This window comes from Simochromis diagramma, unplaced genomic scaffold, assembly GCF_900408965.1.
Source record: "Simochromis diagramma unplaced genomic scaffold, fSimDia1.1 OVJJ01000557.1, whole genome shotgun sequence".
In the NCBI taxonomy this organism is placed as follows: Eukaryota; Metazoa; Chordata; class Actinopteri; order Cichliformes; family Cichlidae; genus Simochromis; species Simochromis diagramma.
In genome coordinates this window covers 2,727,230-2,742,901 of record NW_024387156.1, presented here as the reverse complement: position 1 = coordinate 2,742,901, position 15,672 = coordinate 2,727,230, and the positions used below count along the sequence as shown (strand labels likewise).

At 39.2% G+C, this 15,672-nt stretch overlaps 1 protein-coding gene across 1 annotated transcript in view; it reads left to right on the top strand.

Annotated features, from left to right (window-relative positions):
• Positions 1 to 5,368: 5,368 nt before the first annotated feature.
• nfic (nuclear factor I/C) overlaps positions 5,369 to 15,672 on the top strand; it is a 52,656-nt gene continuing 42,352 nt past the window's right edge. Inside the window, exon 1 of the mRNA XM_040048569.1 lies at positions 5,369 to 6,388. Coding sequence (XP_039904503.1) covers positions 6,293 to 6,388 — 96 coding nt within the window. The 5' untranslated portion in view covers positions 5,369 to 6,292. The remainder of the gene's footprint in view (positions 6,389 to 15,672) is intronic.

Sequence of the window (15,672 nt, the reverse complement as noted above, 5' to 3'; positions counted from 1 at the left end):
ATCCTACATGTAGTGTCTTAATTCATTTTAGAGTTATTTTATATCAAATATTTGATCAATATAGAATCTGTTGCTGAATTATAAATTATGATAAACATTTTACAAAACAAATTAAGTTTTGATTTGTGTTGTATTTGCAACATCAGGCATTTATTTACATTTTGCTCTTTAAAAATAAATGTTGCAATTTACTTTGGGTTTTTTTCTTTGCAAATAAAATAAAACAAAATATGATATATTTAGTTTTAAAGGTTATGTTTACAATGATGCACTAGGTCTGGTTGGTTACTGGTTTATTGGTTAACCAGAGCTACTGGAGCTCACACCTGACGTACCAAATCCCACTGCTTCATATGTTAATCAAGAATAAATGAAAGAAGAAGAAGTGGTGTGATTATGTTTTTTTTTTCCAATATCCTGTCGTCTTTTTATTTTTTATGCATCCCTACATAAAGCTGTGCTTTGAAATAATTTGTATCCTTCATAAATGTATTTGAGCAAATATATGCATGTTGATCAAGAATCAAAAAATTTATGGAAACAAAACTTGTCTGTTAGTAAAACTTACACAGTATTTGGGAAGAAGAACCTCATACCAACAGTCAGATCTGGTGATTGTGTCATGGTTGTGGGTTGCTTTGCTGCTTCAGGACCCGGACGACTTGCTGTGAATAATGAAACCATGAATTCTGCTCTTTACCAGGAAATCCCGAAGGAGAATATCTGGGCTTCAGTTCATGCCCTGAAGCTTAAGAGCAAGACAATGATTCAAAATACACCAGCAAGTCAATCTCCAAAAGACTCCAACGTGACTAAATAAAAACATTTTGGCAAAGAATAGTGGTTCCGCATTTTTCCAAAATGATGTGAAAGACTCATGGCCAGTTAGCACAAATGCTTAATTACAGTTTTTGCTGCCAAAGGTGGCACAAAACATTATTAGATTTAGGGGCAGGTACTTTTTCACAGCACTGTATGTGTGTTAATGTCAATGTCAGCAACATACCCGACATCCCTAAATACAGCAATTTAAAAAAAAATAAATGGAAAAAACCCTCAACAACAAATAAAATAAGTCTCTTTCCAGCAATTATGCCACTGATATATAAACAAGCCTCATCCACAGAAAAACCCCCCCACTTTTGTACAGAAATGCGATTGCAGATGGACATACAAGTATATGTAGGAAGGTAAACTCAAAAAGTTACTGTAGAGAAGCTGAATCTGTTAAAGGTTGTTAACCAGTAACGTCAGCTACAAACCACAGCAGTGAGCTTCCTGTTCCTACTGCAAACTCAGTTATTCATGCAGCGCTGTCATCTATGCACATTATATGTCTCTAATCCATAAAGAACTATTTTTATTCACTAGATCAATCCATCCATCGACAGGACTCTGAAACGTCTCTTTTCTTTGAACCGCTCCCTCCTTATCACAATCACCATAGTGGAAAAAAAGTGGTAAGAGGGCACAATGGTGGCAGGAGTGGACCAGTGGGAGCTAAAAATGCTACAGATATAAATACATTTAACACATTTTGAGCTATGCTATTCAAAAGATAACCAAACAACATATTATTCCAAATTCAGTGTTGTGGATGCTGGCAGATCCCCCAGAGAGGAAGAGGAAGAGTTGTTTGAAAACCTTCAGGTATTGGCAAAATTGGGCCTCGAGGCCCGGTGTCCTGCTGGATCCATCACAGCTGATTCAAATGGCTAAATTACCTCCTCAACATGTCTTGAACTAATGAACTAATCATTTGATTCAGGTGTGTAGACCCAGAGTACTATTTAAAACCTGCAGGACACCGGCACTCGAGTCCTGGAGTTGGCCAAGCCTGATCTAGAGTAATGTTGTTTAAAGCAGCACTGGAAACATCCAGCAGGTGGTGCCAAAGCATTTAAGCCTTTTATAAGCTGTTAAATGGCTTCAGAGATCAAGAGCCCCATTGCCCTACATCTGTGTATCACGTACTGCTGCCCACTGTGCTTCACGAGCGCTGTTTTCCACTGTAGCTTGCTTAAGAGCTGGAATCACTGTCCCGAAGTGACTGTTTAATAGCAAATTTGTATTTACTTTAATAACTTAAGAAGTTCCCCGTGATAACATCTGGTATGTGTATAAATCCACCCATCATCTTCTATTCATCCAGTTCAGGGTTGGGGGGACAGGAGCCTATCCCAGCTGTCACAGGGCAAGAGGCTGGTTGACCTTGGGAAGTTGCTAGCCCGTTGCATGCGTGTCTTTGAGAAGAAGATAGATGGACATAACCTGGTAGACATGGGGAAAACAGACAAACTCCACAGAGAAAAGCCCCAGCCTGGATTTGAACCCAGAACCGTCCTGCTGAGTGCTAACCACCACACCAACATGCCACCCCACTGAATAAATAAATCAAAAACTGTCTGAACTTCACAAACTACAGTGCATGTGTATAGCCACTTCAGTTTCTGCTCAAATACAACCAAATATAAATCAAATATGTTTAATATATATCTATTAAATAAAATATATATCAATATGTTTGTTGTTTCTCTAGGCAGACGGCTGCCCCTCCCTAAACCTGGTCATGCTGAAGGTTCTTATAAAGTGTTTACTCACAGGACATCATCAGATTGTTGTTGGGGTGCTTTCTGTTTTAATTCAGTGTTCTTATATAAATGTATAAAGCACATTGAGATGAATGGTGCTGTGAATTGGAGCTATATAAATAAAACCAAATTGAACTGTGTATCCCAGCTATGCTGATTATATATAAGTATCGTGTTTAATGTGAATCATAAGATTACATTTTGTTGGACAACGATCATGAATGCAAGAAAGTAGAGCAGATTTTGAAGTCAAGAAAAGAGGCTTGTTCTGCTCTGTCATTCAGTAAGTGTGAGGTCTGTTCCGGGGTTTGGGTACTGGACTGTGTGTGTGTGTGTGTGTGTGTGTGCTTATTCTGACCTGTAATTTACTCCCTTTATGTCCTGTTGTTTTTGTGGACCAACAGTGCTGTGTTTATGCCTGATTTGCTGCATGTTTACACCTCTGAGGGAGGTTAATTGTCTAATTAAGTGAGGGGGTGGAACCTTAGAGATGATTGATTGAACTAGTAATTACAAGATTGTGTTTTAAATTTATGTGCATGTGTGTGGTGAGAGGTGGGCTGTTTCATACTGCTAAACCCTCAGTAAGTTTTCATCCTCTCTAGTATTTAAAGCAGTATTTAGGCATTTAAAGGGAAAAACTACTAAAAAGACCAGGGAAGAACAATAGTACCCTAAATAATAATGCCAGTTTAAGGCAAGCCTAAAACAGCAGTTTGACATTTGGTGGAGGAGTATTGACCTTCTCGTCAGTGGGCTGTGGTTGGCCTGATCTGGAGACCTCAAGCCCTCAGCTGTAAGGCTATAACTCTATGGGCTGACATAGACACTAAGTCAACCGCACTGTCACCACACCCTGAAAAACCACCCGTCCTCTAGACAAGGCAGCTCAGCAAAGGGCAGAGGTAGTACTGTAAATTGGTTAATTTACTTTAAAAGAAAATTGCAAAATCCCTGTGAAGGAAGTATGATTCGAAATGACATCTATCTATCTATCTATCTATCTATCTATCTATCTATCTATCTATCTAGCGAGACTGTGTGTGTGGTTGTAGGTGGGTGGGTGAGTGGCTGGGTACATTTAACCAAAACAGCAATTTTACTATTAGTTTTTTTTCTGCTAAAACTGGTCTGTAGAGTTGTTGCAGCCCCCAGGTCTCCAAAATGGTTAGACCCCGTGCTCCTGGGAAGCCAGAAGCATTCGGCTGAGGTACAATACCGAGCAGTTCAGTTTGGCTCATTTATTTTTAATTGACATAACATTAGTTCATCAACAGTCATCTCAAGATCAGCTATAAAGTAAGATAAAGAAAATGCCAATAACTAGACTAGACAAACTCTTATGAGGATGAAGTTCCTTTAACAGGAAGAAGACCTGTAAAGGGCTTTTCCACAATTGGTTGGACTTTGTGGACAGATAAAAAAGAAATGACAAATATAGAGACAAACAACTAGCAAGCGTGGCAACACAAAAGCACAGGGGAGAGCAGATCAAGACTATTAACACCTAAATGCACATAAATTCCTAAAGGGACAAAAATGCACGGGTGGTGAAAAGAGGGGAGTGGAGTAGGAAAACTAATAGTATGGTTTGAATGAACGCTTCAGAAACTGGCCCACGTACACTGGCCTTAGTGTGCTGGAGTCAAAGCTTCAAAGCCTGAGGGTCTGCTGACTCACCTGGTTACTTGGGTATTGGCCAAAGCTATGTCCATCTGACTCGATACACACGTCCTCTTTCTTATCAGGGGTGCAGCCCATCCCATCTATGATAGGGCGAGGGATGGGGTACACCCTGTGACGGGGCTAACACAGAGAGGCAGACAACCATTCACACTTATGGTTATTTAGAATCACCAGTTAACCTAACCTCACCAACTGCATGTCTTTGGACTGTGGGAGGAAACCAGAGAACCTGGATAGCCTACACAAACACGGGGAGAACGTGCAAACTCCACAGCAAGGTGGTGGAGTCGAACGCAAGACTTTTTTGCTGTGAGGCACCAGATTCTTCCCGTGGTCCTGACGTATAATTTTAACACGTTTTGTCATGCTGACAGAGGAGACTCAGAGCAGAATGGGCAGGTGTGAGTTTCCAGCACAACAATCATAACAGAAAACTCACATACTACAAAACAATAGAATCAGAGCAAATTTAGGAGCAATTATATAGTTGTGAATTCCCAAATATTTAGGGTATTAACAATCTCAATATTTGCAGTATTAGTATCCACTTTTTCTTAAGCTTCTCACAGTCACGTATCATCTTTTCTTCTCACCTTGAGTTTTATAATTTGATTGTGGAATAACTCGAAAGTGTCTCTTCCTAACATAAGAGAGATTTGAAATGATAGGACATTAGAGAACTTCACGTTTCCATGAACCACTGAAGAAGTTAGATTTGAGGATCCCTGTACCAGCCCGTGCTGCTGTGGGGGTGTTGGATAAAAAGAGAGCGAGCGAGTGAGAGACAGAGAAAGGTCAGTGCATTTTTTCAAAATGAGCACTGAGTCACAGTGGACATCTCGACCTAAAGGGTTTTTGGCTCATTTTTGTTTTATTTGCACATTAGTGTTTTTTAAAGCAACGTGTGTATGTTTTTGTACATGTATGTGATTAGACAGCTGGCAACAAGCATCTGATGTATGTGTGTACCCGCATGTGTGTCTACTAGTTCTTAATCCGCCTCTTCAAAGTGACAGCCCACTCAGTGGAATAAAGAAAGGGGGTGGCTGGCTTGTCGGTTTGGTTGTTGGCTGCTGTTTTTCCTCCACTTTAAAATTGTCAGAAAGAATGGAGCTTGATTGAACTTTTTTGAATGGGACTCTCTGTAGAGATACTGCTGAACTTGGACAGGTGCTGAAAGGACCTGGAAAAAGAATACAGGAATATATTCAGTACTTACAAATAACTAATGCCTATTTATTTTGATTTTCCAAAATGAAGAGACTGTCAGGAGCCACATGAGGGAATGATCAGGGGAAGCATAACTGACAAGAGGACAATATCACGTTGAGTTTTGTTTGGAGTTCAAAGTTTGAGGTTTTCCTCGAGGCTGTGGGGGACAGAACGTGACAGGTAAGCAGCTCGGCTTTTGTATGAAGAAAGAAATGCAAGAAGCTGACGACTGGAAATGGACCATGGTGGAGTGGGACTTTTGAAATTCTCTGCCTGATAGTTTTTGGATTTAGTGGGAGTCCAGTGGGACAGAGAGGAGAAACGGTGCTGGATCAGGGTTCCTATATAGTTCAAGGCTGTTTTTTTGTGCTTTTATAATGTAGGCTTTATTTAAAACTGCACTAAATATAACTAACTTTTTGTTTTTCGGAGGCTTGACTGATTTGTTGAGCAGGGAGAATATATCATACACAAGCAACACAAAGTGTCGACACATGTCAGAGGATTCTTGAATATGTCAAATGTACATTAATCTTCGTTGCACTGGAAACCAAACATTGAAGCCCTTCTTTTTAGATACTGGACGGTTTGGGCATTAGTTTGCCACTTGCTTCTTGCTCTGTTCTTCTCAGGAACTTTGTATAAAGACCCAGAGCTGAACTACAACAGCACAGGACTGCATCCGAAAAAGGCTGAGAAATACAGACAAAAGCACGGGAAGCGCAGCTCATCACTTATCATCGAGTCCTCTGTTTTCCTCAAAAGCCATGAAGTGATGGTTTGATTGCTCCCTTTCTGTTGTCATGGCAATGTCATCTGCACCAGGAGGATGCGGTGAAGCAGACAGCTCGGTGAAGTGGCAGTTGTGTTATGATGTCAGTGCCAAGACATGGTGGATGGTGAGTACAATAATAATGAGCACTATGGTGCTAATCTGTTTTTATTTTATTTGTCAGATTTATGACTTTGGTATTTTAATTTTAATATAAAATAAAGTTGGAGTTTTTTTCCCACAGAAAAAGCAACAACACTAACAGCTTGCACAGGATTCATTCCTCCTTAAACAAACTTTGAATCTTAATTATGAATTATGAGGGATGAACATACAGCAGACTGCTGTTTTCGGCTCTGCCCTTCAGTGAGTGTGAGGTCTGTGCTGGAGTTTGGGTGCTGAACTCTGTGTGTGTGTGTGTGTGTGTGTGTGTGTGTGTGTGTGTGTGTGTGTGTGTGTGTGTGTGTGTGTGTGTGTGTGTGTGTGTGTGTGTGTGTGTGTGTGTGTGAGAAAGAGAGCGAGAGACAGAGGGCTTGTTGTTCTCTAATCCCTTTTCTGTTTCCACATTGTTTATGAGATGAGTCAGAATAAGAGCTCATGTTTTATGATGAATCACGTTATAATCATATGGCATTAAATTTGCGTGTCATTCTGCCCTCTTGTTTATATTCAGTCAAATGTGCTGAACACACCATATATTATAAAAAATGACTAAGATCATTTTTGTCCATTATCTTGGTACTTTAATGTTACTTAATGTCACTTATTTTGATATGTTTTTGTAGTTTGAGGCTTTTTTAAAATAATGTTGTGCTTCATGTGCCTTTTGGATTTGTTCAGATTAGATCAGGAATTATTAAAGACATGGCTAGTATTCAGGGTTTCTACACTTTAATACTGCAGAGATGTGGATATTGTATTGTTTTTACTGTGTGACATGACAAAACAAAACAAAAGCATGATAATTGTAGTATTTACTCTGCTTCCAGTGTTTTCTTATACCGCCATCTTATTTGTATTTAAACAACTTACTGGGTGGCAAGTGGTGTGTAGGAGGTCAGCTGGCAGTAATAATCTTTGTAAGAAGGGAAGAAGAGGAGTGGTCGCGGAGCAAGGGCGATAGCATGTGAAGCCTCGAAAACAGACCCAGACAGACAGATGAAAACTATTAAAGTGTTCTTTCATGTCTGTCACATACTGCAACTTATATCGTACCAACAGTGTATAAAATAGTAAATGGAAGGAACAGATTTAAAAACATTTTTTTGTTTATCTTAAGCACATGCCCAGAGATTTGCACATGCATTGAAGGTAACTGTGCTCTAAATGCAGAAATGCAACAAAACATAAATCCCACGCAAATATGTATCAATCGCATGGAGAGCAAGGTTCAAACCATTCCTCGAAGCAGTGCTCTTGTCAGTTTATTGTAAGTTAACGTTGTTTGCGCAGGATAGTCAGGCACAGTTATATCAAAGTGGAATTACAAGAACCCTGCTGAGTTGCACCCAAATGGGCCAACTTCAAATTTGGCTTATGCTGTATAAAGAGAGACCTAGATACAGTGTGTCCATCAAATATATCATAGATAAGAGAGTCGGTTGTTTTCTGTTTCTATCATTCACATTACGGCAGTAGTTTTTCAGCTATGTCATGTTAATCTGGATTTTGCTTATTAACGAAATTTAAAAAGTTTGCTTCTTTCAGGTAAAATGTGAATAGATTAAAAGTTTACTGCTAACAGAATCTGTTGCAGTTGCTTTTGAAAAACTTCAAATTTCTTTTTGCCTACGACGGTCTGCTCCTGGGCTGAATTTGCTGAGCCAATCAGTTCTTGAAAGAACAGCCGTTGTTTTAAATGTTCACAACTTGTAGATAATTGTAAGTTTTATTTCAATAATTTTTCAGTCCATTGGAGATTAATAAGCATCCAAAACCTTTTTCCTAATGTCTGAAAGAGGGTTTTTTTTTTACACCTTGTCATGTCAGTATAATAGGTTCCACTTTACACTGTCTAAGAAAATTCACCTAGTATCTTTGATCCTAACTTAATAGAACTGCTGATTCTATAAAATTCTGTTTATAAAAATTACAAACCCAATTCAAAAAAAAGTTGAGTGCTCTATAAAAAAATTTAATGTTATATTAAATTTTATTATAATGTAATGTAATGTATTATAATTTATATATTATAAATGTTTATATAATGTTAAGGCCCTCGGGCAGCACTGCTATAAGGCCAGGTATGATTATGTAATGGAAATCAGTGCATGGTCTCAGAAATACTTCCAGAAATCACTGTGTGAACACAGCTCACTGTGCAGGTCAGAGCGCTGTCATGCTCTGAACACGATTCACCACTGAGTGCTGCATCATTCAGTGCTGAAAGGAATACACAACATGTGCTTCAAACAGAAAATATCTTTTTCAGGAAAGGCCTTGCATATTTAGAGACTCGGTCTTCACCAAAAACCAAACCAAAAATCAGAGAAAAATGATTTAAAGATCAAAAATCACAAAGAAAGAACAGCATAGTATCCACAACGTCATCAACGAGTAAAAATGTGAAATGTGGATTATTAAACACTATCTGGCTCTTCTAAGTCCATGTTAGTAAACAATTTAATAGAAGTACTCAATTCTGAAACATACACGTTAAAGCAGATAATCTGTAAGGTGGGGAGGAAATGAAATCTCACTAATTAAGAAGATCTTTATTTTGCCTGGAAAAATAGTTTATTGCTCTATTTTTTTTTTTTTAAGGAAATTAAGAACAACCCTAGGTTTCTGTTAGCACTGCAGCCAGGCTGACAAAGAGTTAGAGCTCTGTTGAGCCAAGCATCCCTTTAACCTTAAATTGTCATGATTTCATAAATTTCTTCAAAAATGCAAAATAAACATTAGAGAAAAAATTACTTATAATATTATTATGTACAGCTACTTTCAGTAATATTGTTAATTTTTTTAGACTGTTTCTCTCTGATTGATTTTTCAGTGTTAACTTCAGTAATTACTTCCTCCAATTCATTAACGTGTCTTTTAGACCCCATTCCTGCAAGACTGCTCAGAGAAGTCCTGCCATTAATTAATACTATAATTTTAAATATGATCAGTTTATCCCTATTACTGGGTTAAGTACCACATGCCTATAAGATGGCAGTGATTAAACCATTACTTAAAAACCCATCTGTAGTAGTTGTATGCAGTAGTATGGAAGGCAGAGCATTCAGCTTAAAAGTGAGTTTTTCCTTCCCACTGTTGCTAAAGTGCTTGCTCAGGACTGCTGAGCAACTAGAAGAAGAAGGTGAAGATGAAAACTGAGGCTTGGATGGAGCTATGACTGAGGTGACTGTGAGGTGGAGATGGGGAGGAGGTGGGTTGTATGAATGAGTCTGAAAGGGAAAATGACAGAGAGCAAAGAATTATGCCATGCAAAGTGAAGGCTGATAGGCTCAAAGAAGGCAATTGATTGGACTAGAGTAACAATGGCAGTACTAGGATTGACAGCATGGCAAAGTGGTTGAACAGAAAGTGGCTGAAGAACTGAAAAGCAACCTAACAGAGGAAAGCAGGCAGATGAGGGATTATAGATCTTTCTTATTGAACTTACACAGAAGCTTGGCAATACTGAAAATAATAACATGGGATGTATCTTTGTTGACTTAAAATGCTGTGTGTGTGTGTGTGTGGGGGGGGGGGGGGTTGTTACTGTTTTGTTAAATAAAAATTCTAAGCATCGAAAGTTTGAATTGAAATCAGTGATTTTGGAGACTCATAAAAGTCTAACAAATGTCTTGTACTTGTGTAGTTAAATTCTCTCACAGTGATCAAATTGAATGGCAGCCATTGGTGCTTAGCACTTAGAACATCCCCTCTTAATCCTCTGAGCTGCTCCCATTTCTGCAGGAAGTCTTTTTGCTTGCCAGAACTAATTTCTTTTCATTCTTTAAAAGAGCATTAGGAACGCACATATCACTCAAATGGCATCTTAAAGCTTGGGTGAGCAATTCTGATTTTTCACCTACATTAAAGCAAAATTACAATGTAAATTATACACATAAAAAATGGATCTCTGGTTATATATATCTTTTATATTACTTAGTCAGATTGGTATTGCTAAAACATAGGGAATTAATGTGTGTAAGGTTTAGTTAGAATTTTGCTTTCCTTTAAAACTATATTGTTAATTTAAAAAAAACAACAACCTCATATTGCTGGTTTATTTGCTCATCTTATGCGCTGCATCTCTGTTAACTAGCATGAGTGCATGTGTGTTTACGTATAATGCTCACTGATGTACAGATTAACAGAACAGTGAACTGATGATTCTAAACTGGCCATAGGTGTGAATGTGAGTGTGAAAGGTTGTCTATGTGTTATCCCTGCGATAAACTAGTGACCTGTGTACCTCGCCTCTCGTAAGCCAAACCCTACTGGCCTAAAAGTCTTTGTTCTCCTTGTGTACCAACGGGGAAAATGCATTCAGGGAAAAAAGATTAGGAGTTGTCTTGCAATTGGTTAAATATGTTCAGACAGGAACTTGCATATTCTTTGCTCGATACTGCACAACAATTAATATCGTGGATACTTTGTTCGCAAAAGGTCTTCTAGCAATTGGAACTACATTGAAGAACCAAAGCCATGCTAGCTAAGAGGAGATAAGCAGCTACGAAAAGAGGGTCGGGGAGCATCTCTAATGATTGTCTGGAGGAGGCCTGAACCATCATTCACCAAATAGTTTGACGGCTTGCTCACGGCAAGCAAACTAGCTTATGATCGTAAAACATAAGACCATGAGGCCATAAGACAGACTGGACTGTCAGCCAGTATCCTTGGGCAACCAAGTTGCTCTCCGATGCATCCATCAGAGTTTGAATGCGTGTGAATGCTACATAGAAAGCACTTTTGCTGGTGTATGTGTGTAAAAGTGCTTTGAGTGCTCAGATAGAGTAGAAAAGCGAAAGAACCAGCCCATTTACCATTACACTATAACAGTACTGATGGCTTTGACTGTGTCTGGGAAAGCTCCAGAAGATATTTGTAGCAGAAGGCTCATGTCCAGGTTTCCGTGTGACCGAATGCTGAACAAAGAAATGAATGATAGGTGTCATCAGTCATTTCATTGATGTTGCCATCACAAATGCTCGGATCCAATACAAGTCTGACAGTAAAGTGCTCCATTGACAAGCTAAGAACACCCAATAGTACCAGGACTTCAAAACTTAACCTGCCTGAAGAGCAGTTGGATTGTCCTTTACTAGATGACAGCAGTGAAGAGGAGTATTAGCCACAAGTCAAAACAAGGCTAGTAGCCAGAGACATCCACAGATGGTGGATATCAAAAATGCAGGACTGTGGGCTACAATGACAAGACATACATAAGGTCCAACAAACAGATGTTTCTATTAATATTAATTAGTAAGATGTTTCTCTGCATCACCAAAAGGAAAAAAAACATGCTTCCAGGATTATCCCAGGGAAAATATCCAACACACACACACACACGCACACGCACGCACACACACACACACACACACACACACACACACACACACACACACACACACACACACACACACACACATCACCCTGTGGAGATTAAGCAGTTATAACTAATAGATGGTTTGATTTGCTTTAGTTTACCTTTCATCACTGATAAACAGACATTTTACGATTGTGGGCCTTAAAAAAGAGTGTCAATTTAGCTTGCATTTACAAACTCAACTCTAATTTTTTTTTAAACTTTTTACATTGTGTCCCAACCTTTTTAAAACACAATGATTTTCTAATACTAATCTGTGTCCGGTTGCAGATAACTTTGAAGCTGATGGCGAGTCAGCAGACTTTCCAGGCTGCAGTTGCCTTGGTTGACCCTCTAAACTATTTACTACTATGCCACATGTATTCTTCACTCTTTTTAGTAGTCTTATTATCTCACATCCTGCCCACTTCATCCCAGCAGGTCCAAGGATTTCATGTCAATACTTAATGACAGTCAGGGTGCCATTGCCTAGCCCAGAGCTTCCCAAAGTGTGGGGCCCGCCCCCTGGGGGGTGGGGGTGGGGGGGCATGAAAAGGGAGGGGAAAAAAAGAACGCTTGGACACTGCTAGCATAATGGACAGGTTTTTGACGGGGCGCCCACACAAACGCAAAGCAGGAGATGAAGCATCGCTGAATATGTTTCCAAACCAACTTCATTCTAAGCCAAAGACTAGAAAATATGGTGAAGCATATCTTCCCTTTGGCTTCACCTGCACAAGTGCCGAGGTAGGTCTCCCCTGCAGAACTGGTTTTCCCTGCGTCGGGAGCAGCGCTGGGCTCTCCAAATCACGGGCAAACAGTATCGCACATTCTTGATTTTTAGTTCACAAACACTTCTTGTAATGACTAACTACTCCTGACATTTTGGAGATGTTAGCTCGTTATACAGTAAAGTTACAGCTGGATCCAAATAACATCAGGCTGATCCTGCCACGATTTGTTCCCCCTGTCTAAATCATGGACAAACAGTATCCCACAGCTGTTTATGTTTTTGAACCCATTTTGCACAGAGAGGCATTTTTTTGAAAAATGTATTGATAGCAATGTTGAATATTATTACACAGGAAAAAAACAACTACACGCAAAATAATCACACCGTGACGCCTCTGCCTTTCTAAATGGAGGGACAGTAACTGCGTGTATATGTAAGGTGTAAAACCTGCAGATAGTCATATTAACAGTATTTTGTCTCTATCTGCCATTCTGCAATTCATCTCACGTAAACAATAACATGGCGCACTGCGTGACGTGAAAAAGGGCACATGCCTTTGACGAACTCTGTATTTCTCATCCACACGTAAATGCAAAAAGGAGTTTTAAAAAAATCTCCGTTTTCGGTGATTCGAAACGCCGTTTACGTGTGGACGAAATGTCCAAACGCATAGAAACAGCTGCGTTTTCAAAAATACCCGTGCAGGTGTGGACATAGTGTAAAAGAGTTAGTAGTGTATTTTATTACTACCTGTAATTTATTGAAGATTACTTGTATTTGCTTAATTGTTTACTAAATGTTTGAGGTGTGAAATAAACCGCAATGGAGTTTGAAAATCACTGGCCTATCCTGTGGAGGTCTTTTCGTCCATCCATTGGATATTTCCTCCCTAGACCATCACTGACTCATCACCAAATCGCTCATACTGAACGATGTTACAGGCAACATAACATTCTCCATGCTCTATACCCCTTTCATGTCTGTCACATGTATGCCTATGTCCCAGAATATCCTCCATGCTCTTGAGACTGTGCTGAAAGACACAGCAAACCTTCTGTCAATGGTACATACTGCCAACCTGGAGGAGTTGGACAGGCAGTGCAACTTCTGTAGGGTCCTGGTATGATCTTACAGGTGGTGACAATGACCTTTAACCCTAAACCACCACTATCAACCAAGCTTGTTTGCTTAAAAGTTGATCTCTAACAACACTTGTCTTCTCATTGTTGCGGTTTGTATTTTGAGGGAGTCATCCAGGATTTCTACATGTTTATAGCTTACCTGACATTTACAGAAAAAAAGTGCTGATAGTAGCTGTCCAACATGCTGGACTAAAACTGAGGTTCTGGGCACTGAAAGTCCAGCTGAGCGGTCTTAAAGCAGATAATGAATTCCCCAACATCTGTCCCCTGGATGCTAAGAGAGGCATTAGATAGCCTTCCTAAACACAGCTCCAGAAGGTTAGATGGAGAGTGTGCCCACTAAAAAGCACAGCTGCTTTGATTTACAGTGAAAAGGTAAACACTGCCCTCTAGCAGCAACACAAACACACAAAAAAGATAGGGGGGCATAAAAGACGTACAGCAAGAAAAGATACTGGGCATCAAGTGTGATACTGGGCAGACAATGAAGTCCAATCATACCCATTTGCAATTCTGTGCCTGCTCACTCTGCAGTCATGCAGATCCAGCCTGCGGCCAAAACATCTCATTTTGTCTGCTGACTCCATGAAATTATAAACTGCTAGGGATTATGCAAAGCTTACCTTTCCTCTCTGCTTTGTGTTACTACTATTCATATTTCAGCACTATGACCAACTTTTAAGTTGCGTATGTAAAAAGACCTTCAGGCAGTGAGTTTATGCATCTGTGTGAGTGAACATGTATGCCTCCAACAGGGGGCACTATGCAGATTGGAGTAAGCTGAGTCAGCAACTACTCTTTTTTTTTTTCTAGGACACACTCATGTATAATGATACCTGTTTGGTCCAATAGTCTGTTATGTGGGAAGATCAGTTATTTAAACACAAAGCAGATCCTAACGTGGATGCTGTTTGAAGCTTACAGAGTCTCTACTGACAACTGAAGATAATTCTAAAAGGAATTTGTCTTCGACTTTTGGCGCATATCAATCATAATTTCCTTGGAGATTAATAAAATATTCTGTTTCTGATTCTGAATAATAAGGCAAAAAACATGAAAAATAGGAAAGTGAGAGCAACCATTGTCAAAGAACATATTAGAAAAGATATATAGTAAAGCTACAAGAGAAAAGAATATAAAATCTGCAAAGAATATTTTAAATATGCTTTAAATTATGTAGTTCAACAGTTTGTAAAGTGATGATGAAAATAAGAACCATGAAATATGCATAAGATGTGCAAAGACAACACTTCACAAAAATATGTGTTATTGTGATGTACTAAAATGTATGAATACATTTTAGCAGTACAGGGTATTAGGAGTATAGGAGTATAAGATGCTATAGATCGGCATAATAATTCATAGTGTTGCAGTTTTACAGTTTACAAAGTGATGTCTCACCACGTGTTACCATAGATGAGACTCAGTAGACTCAAAGAGGATCAAAATGCATGTATCCATTATAGACAGCTGCATTGACTAGAACTCTGAGTCCTATACATAAGCAGTCTGTGTTTCCTTCTTGTAATGTACACAACAATCTGGCCATTAGAGTAGCCAGTAATTACTGGTCATTTACCATAGGTAATAAATATATATATATCTACAAGTCTGCACAGTTTAAAATGTTATGACATTTTAACCTTCATTCCTCAGCCTTACTCTAACCCATGTATGCATGGAGTGTGGGAGAAAACCAGAGAACACACGTAGGCATGGGGAGAACATACAAACTCCACACAGAAAGGCCTCAGTCAGCCAGAGGATTCAAATCCAACACACTGGCTTCTTCAAAAAGATTTGCCCTGCTGTTGATTCAAATGATTGCTTGGGATTATCTTTAGTTGCCACTATCTGATCTCACCTTGTGTCATATGGTTTGGAGATGGAACTAATGCTGTTTCACTCTCTCTGAGTGATGGGTTTCATGGTGTTCATTTGTGCTGGGTTATGATGATGATGGATACGTTTCGCATCTGACGCTGGGTCCCTGTATTTAACTTCTGTTCATACCT